This window comes from Podarcis liolepis, assembly GCF_965112155.1.
Source record: "Podarcis liolepis genome assembly, chromosome: 12".
NCBI lineage: Eukaryota > Metazoa > Chordata > Lepidosauria > Squamata > Lacertidae > Podarcis > Podarcis liolepis.
Genome location: NC_139563.1, coordinates 54,153,168 through 54,174,877, shown reverse-complemented (window position 1 = coordinate 54,174,877; position 21,710 = coordinate 54,153,168). Strand labels below are relative to the sequence as shown.

Genomic DNA, 21,710 nt, shown 5'->3' with positions numbered 1-21,710 from the left:
CTCAACCAAATCACAGTCCGTTCTTTGTGCTTCCCTCATCCTGTGAACGCATGGAGTTGCCTCTTACCAAGACCATTGGTCACGCTAGCTTAGCGCTAACTCCTCTGGCAGGGACATTGCAAGGTTTCAGGTAGAGCTCTCCGCAGGCCTGCTACCCAAGATTAACTGGAGATTATAGGAGCTGAATTATATGCACACAGAGTATGGGCTCTGCCACTGAGCTCAAGGGCATTGGCCATATTCCACGACTAACTCCGAGTGGCTGGATCTAGCCAACGTTTTAATTTCCCACAATGCCCTCTGCACAGCATCATCCGAGGCCATCATGGGAAAGCAAAACAGTAGCTAAACCCAGGAGAAGCTCAGAGCCCTGAGTCAAATAAGTTTTTTTCGAGGAGGAAACCCACAAATTGTCTGTATTGTTTTGTGATGTACTGGTTGGTTTCCCCCCACTCCGGAGGTTACCAGATTTTTTTCAATGAATCCAGGGACACTTTTCAACTTCCTACTAAATAGATGGATTTTGTCAGGGGACTGATTTATAAATCTGGGGACTGTCCCCGGGAAACGGGGACATCTGGTAACCTTATTATATTAGCCACCTTCAACACTTTGCTGTGGATCAGAAAGGCGGGATACAAATCTTAAAATAAATGAGTACAGCACTCAAAATATGTTTGAATGACAGATTTGACAATGGCATGCATTCCTTAACTGTCGCCAGATCCTATGCCATTAAGTCACTACATATCTGCAGTCGTTTCCTCTTACATTATACAACAATATTGACTATGGACTGGAGCAAGTACTCCTCTTTCAGCTGTGGGAACAGCTGAGTCCAGAAAGAATTTTGGTGGCTGGGGAGAGCAATTTCAGAGGCCCCAAGGCAAGCACTGACGGTCGTGCAAGGCCTCTGGGCTCCTGACCACTGCGCAAGTACACCATGTGTTGATGCCAGCCCTGGAACCAGAAAATAAGAGAATAGAGTCAAGCAACAAGGGTGGGGCAGAAAAAGATGGAAAAGAAGCTTTCCTACATCGTTGTTGACAACAGCATGCTAGACTGGCTTCATCATAGCAATGGCATGTCCATGAATCTAGAGAAACAGGTTAGGTGCCTTGCACTCATTTGCACAGCAAGACCTTAAGTATGTTAAACATTACTTTTCACTGCTAAGGTTGGCAGGTCTATTCCATAGCAACCCACAGGCTGCTTATGAAAATAATGCTTCGTCATCTCTCACTGCATCCTCCTCCTTTATGTCCCCAGCATATACATTTTCACACCCGCATTACAGGCTGATGACACCATAACTGCCCAAGTGGAATGCAACTGCTGCCGCTTCCCTGTTTAGAATTCAAGCAGTTGCCTTGCCAAGGGTTGATCATTTTTTCCAGCGTGTGGTTATAGTCACTACTGATAAATTACAGCAGTGAAATGTTTGGGTTTCAGCATAAGAGGCTAAAGTATTTTTTTTAAGTATTAATTGAAGCTGAATGGGCTCTTCCAGTGTTCAAAACAGATTATCATAGTGTTGGAATTGACCCTGGGGTCTTCTAATCCAACCCCCTGCAATGCGAGAATTTAAATTAAAGTATGGTTACCAGATTTTTTTTAATGAATCCGGGGACATTTTTTTCTTTTTTGAAGCTGAGTAGCAACAGGGAGTCAGTAGTGCGGATGGTGAGGCAAAAGACCCTGGGCCCAAGCACACATGAGTATTGTATAAAGGTGCAAAGCCCTTCTTTCGCACCCTGCGAAACATAAATGCACAGAGTTTTTAAAAACTGTGCAACTGTGCACCACCTGCCCATGACTCCCGAGCCTCCCCCAATCTCCTGCCCCCTCCCCCTTTGTTTTGACAGATTGGGGGAGGTTTGGGAGTCGCGGGCGGGCGGCTGTTGCCCTGTTTTTGTTTCACAGGGTGCAAAAGAAAGGCTTTGCACCTTGCCCGACAGAGAAACCGTGCACCTTGCACCCCTCCTGGGCAACAGCCGCCCGTCCACAACTCCTAAGCCTCCCCCAAACTGTCAAAATAAAAGGGGGAGGGGGCAGGAGATCTGTACTGCTGGACGTCCCCAGTTCCAATTTGGCAGTGGCAGCGAGCAGCTCCTGAAGCCAGCCAGAGCCAATTGCGCTACCAGGCTGGCTCTGTGCTGCTGAGGCTGCCGCTGCCACGTTTCCCGGGAACAGATTTGCAAATCTGGGGACAATCTGGGGATGGAATTTGTCCAGGGACAGATTTGCAAGTCCATGGACTGTCCCCGGGAACCGGGGACGTCTGGTAACCCTAAACTAAAGCATCCATGACAGAGGCCATTGTGAGTCCCCAAACACCCGAGGGAGACCGTTCCACTGTTGAACAGCTCTTACTGCCAGAAGGTTCCCCTGATGCTTAGTCGAAATCTCCATTCTTGTAACTTGAAGCCATTGGTTCAAGTCCTGCTCTCCAGAGCAGGAGAAAACAACCTTGCTCCGTCTTGCATGTGTCAGCTCTTTAGATCTCCATAAAGAAGGCTGATCACCAAAGAATTTATGCTTTTGAATTATGTTGCTGGAGGAGACTCTTGAGAGTCCCATGGACTGCAAGAAGATCAAACCTATCCATTCTTAAGGAAACCAGCCCTGAGTGCTCACTGGAAGGACAGATCCTGAAGCTGAGGCTCCAATACTTTGGCCACCTCATGAGAAGAGAAGACTCCCTGGAAAAGACCCTGATGTTGGGAAAGATGGAGGGCACAAGGAGAAGGGGACGACAGAGGACGAGATGGTTGGACAGCGTTCTTGAAGCTACCAGCATGAGTTTCACCAAACTGCGGGAGGCAGTGGAAGACAGGAGTGCCTGGCGTGCTCTGGTCCAGGGGGTCACGAAGAGTCAGACATGACTAAACGACTAAACAACAACAATCCTATCTCCTCTCAGCCACTTCTTTACCAGGCTAAACGTACCCAACTCCCTCAACCATTCCTCACAAGGGCCTGGTTTCCAGACCCTTGATCATCTTGGCTGCCGTCCTCTGCACACATTCCAGGTTGTCAACAACCTTCTTAAATTGTGGCGCCCAGAACTGGACACAGGATTCCAGGTGTGGTCTGAACAAGGCAGAATAGAGTGGCACTGTTACTTCCCTTCATCAGAAGGGAACAATAGCTTCTGTCTAATGCAACAATTATTTCACATTAAAAATGGGGTAGGTTTCCCTGTTGCAAAGGAACAGTTGTCACCATCACAATAGGGATGGGCTTGTTCCTGTAAAAAAAAAAAAAAAAGTCCCGTGATATAGAAGTTTTTCCACATCAGCAATTGCTGCATGTATGATGACAGGCCTCTTCAAGTTCAGAATGAGCGCACTAAGCCAGCCCCTGGCGAGGTCAATGACCAGGAATGACTGTGGGAAATCCTGGAACAGACCCAACCAGGCAAGAGGAGAGCGCAAAACTGAGTGTGTATTTGGCAATCGCAGGCATGTGATGAAAGGGGGAGAAAGAAGCCTTACTATGACAATATTTCAGAGCGATCTACTCAGCTGCAGATTTAATAGACTCGTTTTTTCTTCTTCAACGAGTGAATCATTATAAGCTTCCCATTCCATTTGCATATAAAGTACAGCTCACAGAAGCACCTGGAACACCATTTTGTAGCAAAATCATCCTTTTTAGCCAGCGGCTGTTCACAAGCAATCCGTTTAACTCTCTTTTCAAGAATCAACAGATGAGATGCCTTGGAATTATTCTGCAATAGGGAAACACTTTTTTATTTTATTTTATACTTTATTTATCAACTGCACTCAGTAAAACCAAACCTGATCTAAGCTTTAATGAAAGCTGCCGATATCATAATGCCATTATGCAAATGGTGAGCCTCAGACAGCACTGTACCGTTCTGGTCGCCTCACCGCAAAAGAGATACTGAAAAGCTGGAAAAGGTTCAGGAAAGGGCAACCAACAGGACCAAGCAGCTGGATGAGAAAAGGTTACTGCATTTGAAGAAGAAGAAGAAGAAGAAGAAGAAGAAGAAGAAGAAGAAGAAGAGGAGGAGGAGGAGGAGGAGGAGTTTGGATTTGATATCCCGCCTTTCACTCCCTTTAAGGAGTCTCAAAGCAGCTAACAATCTCCTTTCCCTTCCTCCCCCACAACAAACCCTCTGTGAGGTGAGTGGGGCTGAGAGACTTCAGAGAAGTGTGACTGGCCCAAGGTCACCCAGCAGCTGCATGTGGAGGAGCGGAGACACGAACCCGGTTCCCCAGATTACGTGACTACCGCTCTTAACCACTACACCACACTGGTTTTTTAGCGCAGGAAAAAAGGGAGAATGCTGGAGGTGGATAAAATATGCATAGTGTGGAGAGGGTGGGTACATTCTCCCTCTGACAACATTAGAAACAAGACCATCAAATGAATCACTGGATCACAAAATTATAAAGCTGGAAAGGACCCCAAAGGCCATCTAGTCCAACCCCCTGAAACACAGGAATCTCAACACATGGACACGGGAAGATTCGGGACTGGCAAAAAAAAAAGGACTCACTCACACAGCACGTAGCTAAAGGATGGAACTCCCTCTAATTAGATATAGCAAAGGCTGCCAACTTTTAAAGGAGACAAATTCATGGAGACGAAGGCTATCAAGCTAAGGCATGGTAGCTAGGCTCTACCACACACTGTTGGAGGCACTGTGCCTCTGTATCTCAGAAGCTGAGAATCGTAAATGCTGAGAGGGCGGCTACTTACTTTGCCAAACCTTTATTAGGCATCACAAATACAGTCAAACCTCGTTCTGCGTCTGCCTCTGCTTGCGTCCGCTTGGGCGAACGTCAGCGGCAAACCCAGAAGTACTGGAACAGGTTACTTCCGGGTTTGCCGTTCGCACATGCACAGAAGTGTTAATTGCACTTTGCGCATGTGCGGTCATGCACTTTGTTGTGTGTCATTTTCAGGTTGTGGTGGGCCCTCCAGAACGGATGCCTGCCATAACCCGAAGTTCCACTGTATAACTAAAGGTAAAGGACCCCTGACAGTTTAGTTAAGTCGCAGATGACTCTGGGGTTGTGGAGCTCATCTCGCTTTACTGGCCGAGGGAGCCAACGTTTGTCCGCAGACAGTTTTTTCTGGGTGATGTGGCCAGCATGACTAAGCCACTTCTGGCAAAACCAGAGCAGCGCACGGAAACACCGTTTACCTTCCTGCCAAAGTGGTACCTATTTATCTACTTGCACTTTGATGTGCTTTTGAACTGCTAGGTTGGCAGGAGCTGGGACAGAGCAACAGGAGCTCACCCTGTCGTGGGGATTCAAACCACCGACCTACCGATCGGCAAGCCCAAGAGGCTCAGTGGTTTAGACCACAACACCACCCGTGTCCCTTTACAAATATAGGCCACCATAAAACACCCATATATATATATCATTTTAAAATATATACAAATAAGCAGCCATGTAAAATATGTAATAACAGGGATTTTCATTGGAATTTCTTCACAGTAAATCATGGGTAGGCAAACTAAGGCCCAGGGGCTGGATCCAGCCCAATGCCCAATCGCCTTCTAAATCTGGCCCATGGACAGTCCGGGAATCAGCGTGTTTTTACATGAGTAGAATGTGTGCTTTTATTTAAAATGCATCTCTGTGTTATCCCTTCAAAGTATAGTCCGGCCCCCCACAAGGTCTGAGGGACAGCGGACCGGCCCCCTGCTGAAAAAGTTTGCTGACCCCTGTGCTAAGAGATACTATCGATAACAACTCAGTGCTGCTATTGTCTGGTTTTGCTTGCGGGCATCTGGTTAGCTACTATGAGGGCCAGGTGGTGGGCTGGATGAAACTTTGGCTTGATCCAGCAGGATTCTTCTTGCACTCTTAAAAGAAGTGTATAAGGCTGCAATCCTATTCACATTGATCTGTGAATAAGGCCCCATGGAATTGACTTCTGCACTGACTTTACACTGTGAACTGCAATCCTAGGCACCCGTTCCTGGGAGGGAGCCTCAGTTGGGACTGACTTCTGAAGAAACTTGAAGAAACCAGGACAGAACTTTCTTTATGTACGCAACAACGGCAGCAAGAATACTTATCGCAAAGCATTGGAAGACACAAGATTTGCCCACTCTGGAAGAATGGCAGACGCAACTGATAGAATACATGGAACTGGCTGAAATGACTGGCAGAATTCGAGACCTGGGAGAAGAGACGGTGGAAGAGGACTGGAAAAAATTCAAAGACTATTTACAGAAACGTTATAAATTGTATGAATGTTAGGAGTATGCACAAATGAGAGCAATATGGCAGCAGTAAACCTAATGTAAGATATATGAAATTTGAAGAAACACTATGTTCAAATTTAGCAGGTTAATTTATGATCATAATATTTATAATTTGGAATTGGATATCTGAGAATTACAAAATAAGATTGGAAGTAAGGTAATAAATTGCTGTATTTAACTATATGATGGAGAACGCAGGGGAGGGTGATGCGAGGAAGTCCAAAGATCATGAAAGTATGACTTATGAACATTTGTAATTTTTTTTTCTTATCTTTTATTCTTATTCTCTTTATTCTTATTTCTTTATATAATTTTACTCTGTATTTTTTTTTCGTTTTTCTGTAGTTTTGTTGTTATTTTTGTTGTTTAAAATTGCAATAAATATTTATTTAAAAAAAAATGAAGAAACTTGAAGAAACTTCTGACTTCGATTCTGCTGTCAGGCTGTGATGCAATGAACCTGAGGATTGAATGCCTAAGTCCTGTTAATAGTAAACAGAGAACCGGGGGCTTCCTGCAAGCATCTCCTTTTACAAAGGAACTATTCAGAGATGTTTGCCTTCACTAAAGTCACTGGATCTTAAGAGAGCAGGTAATTATATCCGCAAGGCAACAAAGAATACGTCCTGCATCTTGAAGGAGACGAGAGCAGAGAGCAAGAGAAAAGGAAGATCCTTCATCTATGTGGCCTTACAAATAGAATTGCCCAGTTTCTTTAAAAATAATAATAATAATTGTGCCGCCATATGAAACAACACATGAGGAGTTGAACTTCATACAAGTGAAGGAGAACCACAAATTAAATGCTTTATTAAGATCAAACAGGAAGATGTCAGAAGGATAACCAAGGGCAGAGAGAGAGAGAGTATTTTTAAGAAAGCTCTGTATGTGCAATCTTCTTACAGTAATTGGAATACTTGCAAAAGGGCAGACTGCTTTAAGACAAAATAAACACTGTATTTTACAGAAACAGTCATTAGGGAAACATGAAGCATGAGAATTCTATTTTTCTCTACAACTGTGTTTCATTTCCAGCAACGGTCATTCTGTTAAAACCCTCCTCAAGCTGTCCTCACATCCTTACATGGTGTTCTGCAAGCATGCTGTGACTACCCATTGCAGAACAGAGAAAAAAGAGTGAGTAAAGAGCAGATGAAAATCAGATCTGTGTAACAACTGAAGTTTAGATGATACAACCTGCACTTTGGGACTATTCCTTACTTCTAAAGTGCTCTGTATCCTTACGTCTTCTGCTCTTGTTTCCAGGTGTAGACCTGCCACACCAAAGTGTCCCACTCTTGCCAGTGTTTCCACCCATTCTCTCTCGTCGTTTCTCAAGCCTTGAACTCCCTCCCAAGCCACCAGCACAGCCGCATCTCTCTCTTCCTTCAAATCCTTCACAGAAAAAGGGTTACGTTTTGAGCCCAGTCTTCATCTCCAACTGCGACAAACAATGCATTCAAGCCTTGCACCAGAGGTTCGCCCACCGATGGAAGATTCTCTCTGTTGTGCCTTTGTCAACCTGCAAAAAGGCACTTTGTGGACAACTGGTTTAACGTGGGCTACATATGTCTTGAAACAGAGCTGTCCATTTGCCAGGCACAGACACCACTGCCTTAGAGCAGGGGGTGGCAAGGTTTACCTCGCCTGGGCCGGTTCATCCCTCTGTGGACCGGACTGTGTGCGCGCCTGTGATTTGCAGCGTCGGCCTCTGCACAGACGTAATTTTCGACATCAGCACATGCGGAGACACGATTTCCGGTGCTGCGGAAGTGAGTCCTTGCACTGTGCCGGTTTAGCGCAGTGCGCAGGGACTCGCCAAGTGGGCAGCTCGGTTCGGGGGGCGGCTCCTGGGCCGGTTAAACGACCCCCGTGGGGCGCTTGTGGCCCATGGGCCTTAGATTGCTGACCCCTGCCTTAGAGGACGCAATGTGTGCTTCTGAGCATCTCCTGCTCTTTCAGGGTAGCCATAGTCGGTTATCAGCAGCCAAACCCCTGGCACTGAGAAGCCAGACCGTTCCCACAGTGGACTGTGCCCAACCCGATCTTCTGAGGGCCTGAAAGAAGGATTGGTTCAGAACGACAAGGAGCGTTTGGAAACTGGTTAACTCACTCGTCCAGCGCCGAGGGCCTTCTGGCGGTTCCCTCACTGCGAGAAGCCAAGTTACTGGGAACCAGGCAGAGGGCCTTCTCGGTAGTGGCACCCGCCCTGTGGAACGCACTCCCACCAGATGTCAAAGAGAACAACAACTACCAGACTTTTAGAAGACATCTGAAGGCAACCCTGTTTAGGGAAGCTTTTAATGTTTGATGTATTACGGTATTTTAATATTTTGTTGAAAGCTGCCCAAAGTGGCTGGGGAAGTCCAACCAGATGGGCGGGGTATAAATTATTATTATTATTATTATTATTATTATTATTATTATTATTATTATTACTATTATTATTACTACTACTACTACTTCAAACTGGTTTGCCTTATTTTGTTGATTTTTCATCCTTTCCTCTCAGGACCAGAGCTCCTTCCCAGGACTCAGAACCAAATGAGGGACCAGAAACCATTCTCTCCTTGACGTTCTTCCCTTTTTGTGCTACAGATGTGTTCGTATGCATGCAGCCTTTGTTAAAGACATGCTAGTTCTGAGTCAGACGACTATTCTCTGGAACAGGTCGATGTTGCAAAGCATTTCCCCATAGCACAATGTCTGAGCTAAATTCCCCCTGTCGTCCGTGTTCCTAAAGAGATTATTCCTCTAAACACGGAGAAGTAGCCTAGCAGAAAGCAAGACCAGCTTTACAACAAGACGCTTTGTTCTTAAAGTCTCCCAATGAACGGGAGATGCCAAGACTGCAATGCAGAAGAGAAAGAAATGCTTGAATTTTTGCAAAGCAAACCACAAGCCTTAGGAAAAGGGAAAGCAACGCTGTAATGCTGGTTTGACAGCGCCAGGAAGTTTCTACAGCACGTGAAGCACAATCCTGCACATGTCTACTCTTATGTAACTCTTATGTCAACCAAAGTTACTGCCAGATCACGGTGTTTAGTGCTGCATCCTAAATAATCCATAAGAACATGGGAAGTTGCCTTACAATTAAGTCAGACCACTGATCCATCAGCGTTGTTTACACCCTGACTGGTAGTGGCCTTCCAGAGTTTTGAGACACAGGGGTCTTTCCCAGTCCTACCGGAAGATGTTAAAGGTTGAGTCTTCTGCATGCCAAGCAGGTATTCTACCTGTTATGTACTGAGTTGAATAGGATCCAAATTGCAGCAGTCTGATTGGCCCTAGGATTCAGCAGGATTCAGAATGCAGCAGTCTGATTGGTCCTAGAACAATAGGATCCAGAATGCAGCAGTCTGATTGGTCCTAGAACAATAGGATCCAGAATGCAGCAGTCTGATTGGTCCTCAGGAGCCACCCAATCCAACTCCAGGTGGAAGTGAATCTGCAACCTGATTGGCCTACAGGAGAATCCCGGAATTAGCCAATCACGTGGGGCCCATTGTGTAAATAATGTATATAAAGCAGACATTTCGGGGGAACTTCCGTTCCTCCTCACTACTATGAGCTGAATAAAGAGCATGAAATCCACACTCGACTCCGAGTATATTTCACTACCACTGAGCCACAAGAGTACATTGAACAGAAGCTCTGCTATGCAAGCTTAGGTGCTGGCATCTGGCACAGAAATGGCTGCCTTTGCCCACCACGAAAGCAAACCCTGCTGGCTCCAGAGGAGATGGCAGCGGCATTGCTCCTCCCAGTCCCTTTTGCACAGGGACAAACCTAGGATCGTTTGGGGACCCATGATGACATGGCTCCCCAAATCTCTTTTCTGGTGAGAGCAGCTTTTGCAGCTCATTTGGAAACCAAGGACCCAGAGTCTGGAGGAAGAATGGGGAGGCACACAATGCCAGATGCTTGAAGTCCAGTATGAAGTTTCCACAGTCTGTGTTGATTTGGGGAGCCATGTCATCAGCTGGTGTTGGTCCACTGTGCTTCATTAAGTCCAGGGTCAACGCAGCCATCTACCAGGAGATTTTGGAACACTTCATGCTTCCTTCCACAGACGAGCTTTATGGGGATGCTGATTTCATTTTCCAGCAGGACTTTGTCACCTGCCCACACTGCCAAAAGTACCCAAACCTGGTTCAATGCCCATGGGATTACTGTGCTTGATTGGCCAGCAAACCCACCTGACCTGAACCCCATAGAGAATCTACGGGGCATTGCCAAGAGAAAGATGAGAGACATGAGACCAAACAATGCAGAAGAGCTGAAGGCTGCTATTGAAGCTTCCTGGTCTTCCATAACACCTCAGCAGTGCCACAGGCTGATAGCATCCATGCCATGCCGCATTGAGGCAGTAATTGATGCAAAAGGGGCCCAAACCAAGTACTGAGTACATATGCATGCTTCTACTTCTCAGAGGTCCAATATTGCTCTATTTGCAGTCCTTGTTTTGCTGATTTCATTTAATATTCTAATTTTCTGAGATGGTTAATTTGGGGTTTTCATCAGCTGTACACCATAAACATCACAATTATAAATAAAGGCTTGACATATCTAGCTTTGCATGTCATGAGTCTATCTCATATATTAGTTTCACCTTTTAAGTTGAATTACTGAAATAAATGAACTTTTCCACAATATTCTAACTTTCCAAGTTTCACCTGTACTCTAGCTTTCCAAGGTGCATGAACCATTTCAATATAGCATCCCAAGAATCTCAGACACTGTGCTAAATCAGCAGGTCATTAGCGCTAAGGGTGAGAGAAAAATTTGGAAATGTGGAGAACTTCTTATTAAATTGCAAGGCAGATTCCACTGGTTAGTTACCCAAGGTTTATATTTCCCAGCACAGATTCCCCCCCCCCCCCAGTCTCCCATTCAGGGTTGCCAACTTGAACGAAATATTGTGGGGCCCCAGGTAAGCCCCGCCCAGCATAATCGATCACATGACACAGTGCACACACCCCATTTGAATGGCAATGCCCATCAACTTGGGGGGTGCCGGCCCCCCAAGTATTTTATTGCGTTGGCTAAAGCCCCCACAGCCCCTAGGAGTCGGCTCCTATGCTCCCATGACTACTTTGCCACTACAAACAACAACAATTATTTGCCCTCTGACACTCCTTGTCCAAAGTTTTCGGATTCTTTGACAAGCTGAATTCTTAAAGATTGTGGAAAGCAAGTCTAAGGTTGCATGCAGTTCTCCTCTTCCAAGCTTACATTTGCAGAATGTATTCCGAGTACAGCATGATTCTGTGTTTCGACACAGGGAAATCTGAAGGGTTATTCTAAGTGTTTGCGTTTCCAGATTATCAGGGTTCCCACCTGCAGCGCAGCTTCTAAGTGCATATACAGGCCTCAGATTTCCTCTCTACAAGTTGTTTAAACACAGTCAGCCTCCCAGAGTGGCTGGGACGACCCAATCAGATGCGCGGGGTACAAATAATATCATTATTATTTTAGATTTCCAGAGCTTAGACTTGAAAAATGCTAAAACAAGAGTATTATTATTTTTTATTGCATACTTTTGGAGCTAATGATTTCTGTGTGTGCTCATGTTATTAGGGCTGTGCTTTTTCCTGCTCTTTTATTACAGCCGAGTTTGTCTTGGATGTACTCCAGAGTATTATTAGAATGGGTACAGGAAAATATACAAGGAGATAAAGGAAGAGATAAGGAACAAAACAGACACACCTTACCACTCTGCCAAGCCACCAAGAGCTGAGCATACAAAAATAAACTAACAAAAGCACACAGTCTTTGTTGGTGCTTTCAGACATGTATATTGTTGGATTAGCAGCAGAATGGTATCGGTCCTCATGCATGAACATCACTCCTAGCAGAGCTAGGAGGAAAGAGGTGCTCTGAAAGCAGCTCTCCATTGGCTGAGAATGTTCATTAGCCCAAGACTTGGAGGCTAGACAGGTTTCTAGGCATGATATTTGCAAAGGGAAGTTTGGGATGTGTGGGCAGACTATGTACGTAGCTTCCTCTCAGCTTCAAATAAAACTAGCAGTCCCAGGCCTTCGGAGTAAGACGACTGCCACTCACAAAGCTTAAAGCTTTGCATAATTCAGCTTTTCTGGGAACAGCGTTTTAATTGTTCTTTAGTTTTCAACATTTTTTTCTTAACTTCAGGCTGCCCACAGCCTTGCCTAGATCTCACCCTGTGCGTTTTGTGACAGGAATTCTTGCATGGAGCAACTTGTTCATTTATCTCCCCCAGGAAATGTACTGCAATCTGGTGTCACGATGAGATCCTGCCCACTGGGCATGTCATTTTGAAGCCCAAAAGATGTAGGCATGGGGAAGACAGCACACATTAGAAATACAGTGGCACCTCGGGTTAAGTACTTAATTTGTTCCGGAGGTCCGTACTTAACCTGAAACTGTTCTTAACCTGAAGCACCACTTTAGCTAATGGGGCCTCCTGCTGCTTCCGTGCCGCCGGAGCACGATTTCTGTTCTCATCCTGAAGCAAGGTTCTTAACCTGAAGCACTATTTCTGGGTTAGCGGAGTCTGTAACCTGAAGCGTATGTAACCTGAAGCGTATGTAACCTGAGGTACCACTGTATGCCCAACACAAGGAACACCAGCAATAAAATAAAATAAAAGCAAAAAGCGAAAGTCTCATTACCAACCACACATACAGTACATTTATTTGGACAAATGAGGGAGCCTTTTTTGAAAAGGGAGAGGGGGTCAATACTAACCCCCAAGGAGGGACAAAGGGTGCAGCTTTTTCCTATCACAGCTTAAGGCAATGCCTACAATACACATTTTAAAACCAGTTTGAAATTTGCCTTGTTGTCATGGCTTGGAACACAGGACTGGGGAGTGTGGTTTTATAAAGAGGCTTGACTCTCTGGCGGCATACACACCATCCATATAAAGCACGTGATCTCCCCCAAAGAACCCTGGGAACTGTAGTCTTCCCGCCAGAGAGCTACAATTCCCAGCACCCCTTTAAAAACTACAGTTCCCAAGGTTATTTGGGGGGAGTTGCGTGCTTTAAATGTAAGGCGTGTGTATATAGCCAAAGACTTTTTGGTCCTTGCACAAAACTGCTTGTTGTTCTTTAGTTTAGAGGAAGCCAAAAATCATCCAAGCAGTTTTATATATGTGTTGAAATATGCCCTTAGGAATATCACTTGTAGAACAATCGACCGCATGGTTATGGGAACGCTTCTGATCCACTAGTCAAATGGCTCACCATCACTTTTCGACAAGCCAGTCTCCGTTCCAAATCCAATATGAGAGAAGTAGGGGCAGAACGGAAGGGTGGAAGTGCTTTCCTTTTTTAAAAACAAACAAACAAACAAACAAACAAACAAACAAACAAACAAACAAACAAACCACAAATGCAAAAGACATCCACCACGATCTTTTTGAAGAAAGAAGAAAGAATATGCCGTTCACAGTCAAAGATGAATGCCGCGTTCATCTTCAGAACGGAAAAATCAGAAAGCTCAGGAAGAGAGATTCAAAGGTTTACTGGAGGTCAATAGCACAGGTGACAACCTTGCCAACTGCCGCCTCAATAACCCCACCACGGACTAAGTGTTAAATACTGCAGCTACCAAAAAATGAAAGGGGTGGGGAGGAAAGTTAGGAGCCCACCATTTAAAACAGAGGGAAATGATTCATTTCAAAAAATGGGGGAGGAGAAGACCGTGCTGTCTGTGAGAAGCTGGCATATTCATTCATAGGATAGAAGAAGCTTTTGAGAAGGATTAACACAATTGATGTGGCGGAGAACATTGAGCGTAAGAGGATTAAACAATTTATCAGCCTTCGCCAAGCCGGTCGCCTCCAGATGTTTGGGATTGCAGCGGCTGTGCTGGCTGACGGGAATTGCAGTCCAAAGCCTTTGGAGGGCACCGGCTTGGCGAAGGATGCTCTGCATCACGGGAAGACAACCAAACCCTTCTGCGGGCTGTTCAGAAAAGCGAAGGATCCCTTTCAGCCGCAGGAGAGTAAATGGTGGTGCACGTTTTGTTTTCCCTGCTCAGGAGCAAAGGAAACCAAACCAGCCCAGGGAGATGCAGGATTCAAGCTAACTCATCTAAAGGTAGCATATTGCAAAACAGAACAAATGCCTTGAGGGGCAGCTTGCTTCCTGAACCTAAGAATAACGGTATCAAATATGCATTAGCAATAAGCGCCAGCTGTTGCAAGAAAACGACAAAGAGAGACGTCGAAGCAGAACCGTGGGTTAAATATTACCATTACGTTCGTTGGGGTTTGCAGGAAAGGCAAGTGTGTTTGGGCCGGGGGGATCAAAGATCCCTTGTGTTTGTCTTCCCTCCTGCCCAGAAAAGCTGCACCTACTGAAATTTCTGCACATCAGGATGCTGTGGGTGGCAAAGGAGCAGGTCCAGTAAGGAGGAAAAAAAGTAAAGAGATTCTCAATGCTGAAGAACAATTTCGCCCCAAGTAACCAGGGCCAGCCCAATACATTTTGGCATCTGAGGTAATCTACAAAATGGCACCTCCCTCCTTGCCAGGGAAGATGGGGTGAGGGGAGACCTACCTAATGAACAAGGAGGGAGTAAATATCTACATTGGGGTCTGCTGCCCCTGGGGATCCTTCTGCCTGAGGTATTTTGCTTCACCTTGCCTCATAGGTGGGCTGGCTCTGCCAGTAACAATGATCAGAGGCTAGGGTGAAACTTCTTATAGGTCATGTTCTCTCCCCCCATGAAAGTTGATGTCCTTAATTAAATGGATCAAGGTGCCCCGTTGTGCCCAGACCCTGCCATCTAAAAGTGAAGGACATGTTTCAGATGCTTCCCTCATGTCATGTTTCCCTGCTCACAGAAAGCTAGCATGTCAGGGAGAACAGTTCTGGCTTGTCTTGTTCCCTGACATGCTAGATTTGGATCTTTTTCATGGGGTGGGGCAATTTCCTTTCACTTGACACAGTACAGTATGGGAAGGGCTGTACAACATGACGGTTTAGCAACATGATCAACACTTCTGTTCCTAGGCACATTTACTTGGGAGTCAACTCCATTAAACCCAGCAGGACCTACCTCCGAAAAAAGTGTATGAACTCTGCTACCTGGCAAAATGCAAAAGGCTAGTCATATTTGTCTGTAACCGACAATGAGGCTATTCGAGCACAATCAATTCAAGAGTAGCTGGTCGAATCTTTCCCTCCATTAAGGCTGCTTTCCTAAGGTGTGGGAAACCCACAAGCAGTTGAAACTGTTTGTCGAAATCCCAGCAGGGCTGTGAAAAGGAGGGTGCAGAGTGCGCTTGCACTCACGTTTTGTGGCTTAAAAAACAAGACACAATTTGCCAGGACTTCCATCTGAAACCCTAAAGAGTTGTTGACAGTTAACATGGACAACGCTGATCTATATGGAACAATGGCCTAATTCATTTTAAAGTAGCATCTAATGTTTCTATAATGTTTCTATTATAGGCCCCGGGGACACTCTCCCAGGGCCACCTGATTGCAACCTGAAGATCACAAAATAAGTTCTTGCAGCTGCCAATCCCTTTGTTATTGGGTGATGATATGTAATTGAAACTTCTGAATCCTGTGCATGAGACTGTCCGAACCTGCTTGCGACCCAGACCAGGAACTTTTGAAAAGGGGTGTGTTCTTCTGTTTTCCTGAAAGTTTTCAAGGCAAGGACTGCTATGTGTACGTTTTTGATCACTCACAGCCCTATGTTGCAAGGGAAGAAGATTGCAGCACAAGCTTCACCGCTGTAAACACGAATTGCTCATGCCTTCCTTCTGGTCCAACCCACAGAAGCCTCTCAGCGCTCCAGCATGCTTCTGCTTGTGGGAAAACAAAACGTACCGCAATATGGTATATACCAAATGCAGCGTTTCATCTCTGCACTGCGGACATGTGAACAATGGCCGTTACTCAAGTTCAGATTGCAGTGCAGGCTGGGGGGGGGGGGAAAGTTCTTTGGCAAAAATACAGTAAATCACAGGTCTGAAATCACTCCTACGAAAAATACCCCTTTAAGTCTTTTATGTAACTTTCTCCATCTAGGAACCAAGACAACTTTATCAAATCAAGCTTTTCTGGAGAGAGAGAGAGAGGGGCTATTTTTCCACGAAAGAACAGAAAGGGAAAATGGGGTTTGACACACAGCATTACTTCAGTTTCAAAATAATGAGGTCACTTCTCACTGAACCTCCGATGAACACAGCACGGTTTTCAAGCAATGCTTGCCATGGCAACGTATATATACACAAATTCTTGCTCATGGTGCCTCTTTCTAAAGAAACTGCTAAGCACAAGAAGTTGCAGCAATAAAGTACTCACTTCTTGTTCCTAATGACTATTCAAAACTCTTGACCAGACAACCAAACCCTTGCCCTGGAGCTTGCCTTGACTGAAACACATGGACTAGTAGACTGCCAGGGCAATTTAAATTTGACAAGAAATTCTCATTGTCCGGAGGCCCGCCTCCCTCATTCATTAGCCTTAAGACTGATTTAAACACGAATGCTTCCATGCAAAGGTCCTGAGAGGGCACTTACCTGTGTTGTACACACACCAACGAACACAAATGCAATTTGAGATCAGTGTGGACACTACCTGGCTGCAGAATGCTGGCATGTTAGCAGGTCAAATGGATGAGCCAGCACACAAGATGTTGCATACTTTTCAGTGGCCTCTGCATGGTAGCTCTCATATTTTGGGACTCCCAAGTCCATGTGATATGCCCAAGACCTCCAAAATCTCAGGTTCAAACTTCATGAGAAGCTGGCTTCAGATCTGCATGTTTAATCCCGAATCTACCCAAACCACACAGAAAACAGACAGCAGGGGATCCAGATGAGAGTAAAGGGGGGAAATCGGGTGAAGGGGAAGAAAAACCCTACACACCTCAAGTGTTTTTGCCGCACAACCAAGCTCACTTTCAGTAATGGGGAAAGAGACATCAGGAGACAAGACAGCAAGGAGGAAATTGCAGACAGGAGAATGAGAATGATGCCCCCTCTGATTTTGGCTCCATCCACCCACCTTTTGCTTAAAAAAAATTGTTAAGGAATTGGAGCAGATTCAGGCTCAAATGCACACATCTGCTAAGAGATAACAGAATGGGGAGCGTGGAAATATTCCTACTTATGTATACTGTTCTCGGTTGCCATTCATGGGACACTGGCCCTGATGAGTCAGTTTCTGAACATATCTCAACAGCAGTTACACAGAAAGGTTCAAATGGTAGGCTGTAGCATCTGAATATGTCCAATGGGCATTATTTTGGGCCTATAGGCAAAGGTTAACAGGATTAGCTATGGGCTTACAGATAAACAGGGAACAGTTGAGTTCAGTTTGTCCCATCATATTTTGTTTGAAAGCAGCGGTGGGGAACCTGCGGCTCTCCAGATATTGCTGGACTCCAGCTCCCATCAGGCCAGGCCAGCATGGCTAACTGTCAGGACTGATGGGAGCTGCAGTCCGGTAACATTGGGAAGGCCAAAAGGTCCCCCATTCCTGGCTTGAACCAGGAAGTCATCACAAAGCCAAGGGAAGCATGAAACAAACAGGCGAAGGATAACTCCCCGCAGGTACTGCACAAGAGGTCCCATACCTGTTCTCCAGCAGCGTCATGCACACGACCTCTCGCACGCCAGGATTGTTGGCTTTTTCGACGGAGCAGCTCTGCAGATTCCAGGTGGCCAGCCTCAGCACAGGCTTCCCATCCCGCACCCCACCAAACATCTCCACGGTGGGCCGCGTGGAGATAATCTGCGTGGGTCCTCCAGGAGGGAAATCCAAGTCCTCGCTCTGGAGGCTCAGCGAGGTGGGGCTCGGGTGAGGCTTGACCATGAAGTTGAGGCCGCCATTGGTATTCGTAGAAGGAGGCCTTGAGCGCTCGGCAAATATCTGGTGCCGGATTTTGTCCAAGAACGAAGAGTTGATGCAGTCCATCTTGACCATGTCCTCAATGTTCTTGAAGGGCCCGTGCTCTCGGCGGTACTCGACAATGCCGTTGGCTATTTTTTCCGTGACGCCACGGATGCTCATGAGCTGGGCAGGGGTGGCCGTGTTGATATTGATCTTCGCGGCTGAAAGGTGGTCGAGATTCTGCTCCTTCCGCAAGGAGCTGGGCGAGTGCTGTGCCGAGTTCCCTTTGCTGCTCACGCAGATCTCAAACTTCACCTGCTCCAGCTTGGCAGCTCCGACCCCACTCACCAGGGCCAAGTCCTCCACCTTCTTGAAGCCCCCAATATACTCCCGGTATTCCACAATGCTCTGCGCAACCGTCCTGGTGACCCCGGGCAGAGTCATGAGCTCCTCCTCGGTGGCCGTGTTGATATTCAGCCTCTCCTGGTTCACGAGGATGTTGCTGAAGTTGCACGCCGCGCTAAATTTGCGGCTGTGGCACAGGTCCGAGGGGTCTCTGGGGATGGAGCGGTGGCAGCCAAGGTTGCCCCCCATGCTGGCTGTCTTGCTTTAGCAGGGGTGCAATAATCCACGGTCGCTCTGGAGGCGCTTGGTGGCTCTTAAGGAGACAGCTGGCCTGCACAGCAGTAGCGTGGCACTCTGCACCGTCCAGGATTCCCTCCTTAGCAGGCAGGAAACATCAGAAGCAGAAGACCTTAAGCGTCTCATTCAAGAAACTGGCATCAAAATATTCCTCCTGGGAGGGAGGGAGGGACGGAGGCGGGCTGTAAACACCGGGCTCCAAAATCAAACTTGGCAAGCGGCTGGGATATTCGCGGGCTGCTGGACGGCACTCCAAGCGCAGGGCAAAGTTAAAAATATTCCAAATACAAACAGGCGCAGGCATGCGTGCCTGCGACCGAGAAGGGCAGCCGCAAAAGCTGATGGTCAACGCGCCGGCTGCAAATTTGGGAGAAAGCGCTTCTTGCTCCGGTTTCTGCCCCGGATCAGCGGCTGCAGCGCGGAGGGGGCGCGCAATCCCTGCGTCCCTTTGCCAAGAAAAAAGCTGCGCTTAGCGGAGCATCGCGCCGGGCTGCAGCCGAGGCTCGGCGAGCCGTGCGCGCTTCCTTTCCTTGCGCGGCGTCCCCTCCTCACGTGCGGCTCCCTTTCCTTCCTCTCTGCCCGCCGATTTCCCCACCGCGTTGCTTTTTGGCCAAGCCAGGAAGGAGGAGGAGAAATGGGGCGCTGGGAAGGGAAGCGCCGTCCTCCTCCGGAGGGCTTGTACCGCTCGGCCAACCACTCCCCCCCGGGCGGCCCTATTCCGCTCCGGCTCCTACGAGATGGGGGGTCTCCGCTGCTCTCCTCCAGCCGCGCTCTGCTCCCTCCGCCGGCGCGCCCGGCTTGTTATGAGCCGGGGATCAGCAAAGCGCCGCGGCCAAGGACCGGGCGCTCGGCCCGCCCTCTCGGCAAGGCGGAGCCGGAGCCGCTGGGGCTGCTACCTTCGGGGGCGGAGAGTCGCCTCACGCCCAGCTGCGGGAGGGAGAAGCCAGCCTTTGCCTTCCACTTGTTCCCCAAGCCAGGAAGGAGCAGCTCATCCTCCCCTCGGGCCACCTCGCCGATTTTTACGCACGGCGTGACTGGGGCGCATCACACCGAAGGCATGCGCTGGGAATGCGAAATCCCGCGGCTTCCAAAGTAGAAGACGGGATGCCTCTTTTGACTCACCTCTTTTTGTTCTTGTGCTGCATGGTTAGAGCTACTCGTGTAGGAAATAGAAGGAGAAGGAGTGCCTTCCATCAGCTTGGGCTGGTGGCCCAGCTGCGCTCCTATCTGGGCAGGGATAGCCCAACTTCTGTGGTCTGTGCTCTATTAATCTCTAGGCTGGATTACTGCAACACGTTCTACATGGAGCTGCTTCTGGAGACGGTTCCGAAACTTCAGCTGGTGCTGAATAAAGCAGCCAGGTTGCTCACCATGGCATGACAGTTTGAACATATTACCATGATTCAGCCCCAACTGTACTTTCCAGGCTCAGTTTAAATGCTGGTTTTGACCTATAATGCCTTAAACGGCTCAGGACCACAATACCTCCAGGACAGCCTCTCCCCAGATAAACTGAACCAGACCCTGCAACCATCATCTGGGGCCCTTCTTTGTGTCCAGAGGGTGGCAACACGAGAAAGGGCCTTTTCTGTGGTGGCTCCCTGCTTGCGGAATGCTCTTCCCAAGGAGGCTTGTCTAGCACCTTCATTCCATATATTTAGGGGCCATGCAAAAACATTCCCATTCTCCCGGGCCTTTGACTAATCTATGGCCTTTTAAACTGGGCTGGAGGGGGAATTGGTTTTCTGCATTATTATGGTATATATTTTTGTGTTTTTGTATTGTAAACTGCTCTGTGATCTTCGGATGAAGGGCAGTATAGAAAATTAAATCATCAACAACAACAACAATAGAAGAAATAAATAATCAGTAAGCATAAAAAGGAAGCCACAAGTGCAAACAAAAAACAGGGTATTTGTTTGTTAATGGTTAAAGCTTTGGGGCCTTACTGAATAAAATCTAACCCCATCCAAAAACTTAACAACAAACTCTGAATTGGTACTGCAGCGGCAGGTACACTTAGCTATTTCGAAGTTCTATGATTAATTTTGAAAAGGGCAGAATGCAAATATGTTTTGGAGACAGTGGTGTGGTTTCTTACCAATATCAAAGCCTCCAGCCTCGTGCTGGCTTGTGGTGTAAATTAACTGAACCGTTTTATGCATTTATTTGTTTTTAGAGCTGGAAAGCGCCCCAAAAGAGAGAGACGTTGGAACTCAATGCCACAAGGGGTTGTTTCCAAATCAGAATGCTCTACAAATATAATGTCTTCATGTCTGGATTCGGATCTGAATATCACTGAGCAGCTCTGGGAAAGCAGTTGTGCACCAGCCTAACCTACCCCCACCTCTTCGTTGGAAGGATAAAATAAATAACCTCACCTATGATGCCCTGAGGGACGTGGGTGGCACTGTAGGGACGTGGGTGGCGCTGTAGGGACATGGGTGGCGCTGTGGGTTAAACCACAGAGCCTAGGACTTGCCAATCAGAAGGTCGGCGGTTCGAATCCCCACAACGAGGTGAGCTCCCGTTGCTCGGTCCCTGCTCCTGCCCACCTAGCAGTTCGAAAGTACATCAAAGTGCAAGTAGATAAATAGGTACCGCTCTGGCAGGAAGGTAAATGGCGTTTCCGTGCGCTGCTCTGGTTTGCCAGAAGCAGCTTAGTCATGCTGGCCACATGACCCGGAAGCTGTATGCCGGCTCCCTCGGCCAATAAAGCGAGATGAGCACCGCAACCCCAGAGTCAGCCACGACTGGACATAATGGTCAGGGGTCCCTTTACCTTTATGATGCCCTGAGCTTCTTGGACAAAGAGCAGAGTGCAGATGTGATTTGTAATCATTATCAATAGGTGCATTCAGATTAACATCTGGTGCGGTGAAGTCATTCCAGGGTGAATTTTTGGAATGGGAGTGATTACCCATGTGCATATGGTGTCACATTGCAAAGAAGTCGTGAGGTTGCAGCTG

General features: G+C 47.1%; 1 protein-coding gene across 1 annotated transcript in view; it reads right to left on the bottom strand.

Annotated features, from left to right (window-relative positions):
* EEPD1 (endonuclease/exonuclease/phosphatase family domain containing 1) overlaps nt 1-19,713 on the bottom strand; it is a 64,625-nt gene extending 44,912 nt beyond the window's left edge. Inside the window, exon 1 of the mRNA XM_083468821.1 lies at nt 17,843-19,713. Within this exon, the coding sequence (XP_083324947.1) occupies nt 17,843-18,693 (851 nt within the window). The 5' untranslated portion in view covers nt 18,694-19,713. The remainder of the gene's footprint in view (nt 1-17,842) is intronic.
* Between the last annotated feature and the right edge of the window lie 1,997 nt (nt 19,714-21,710).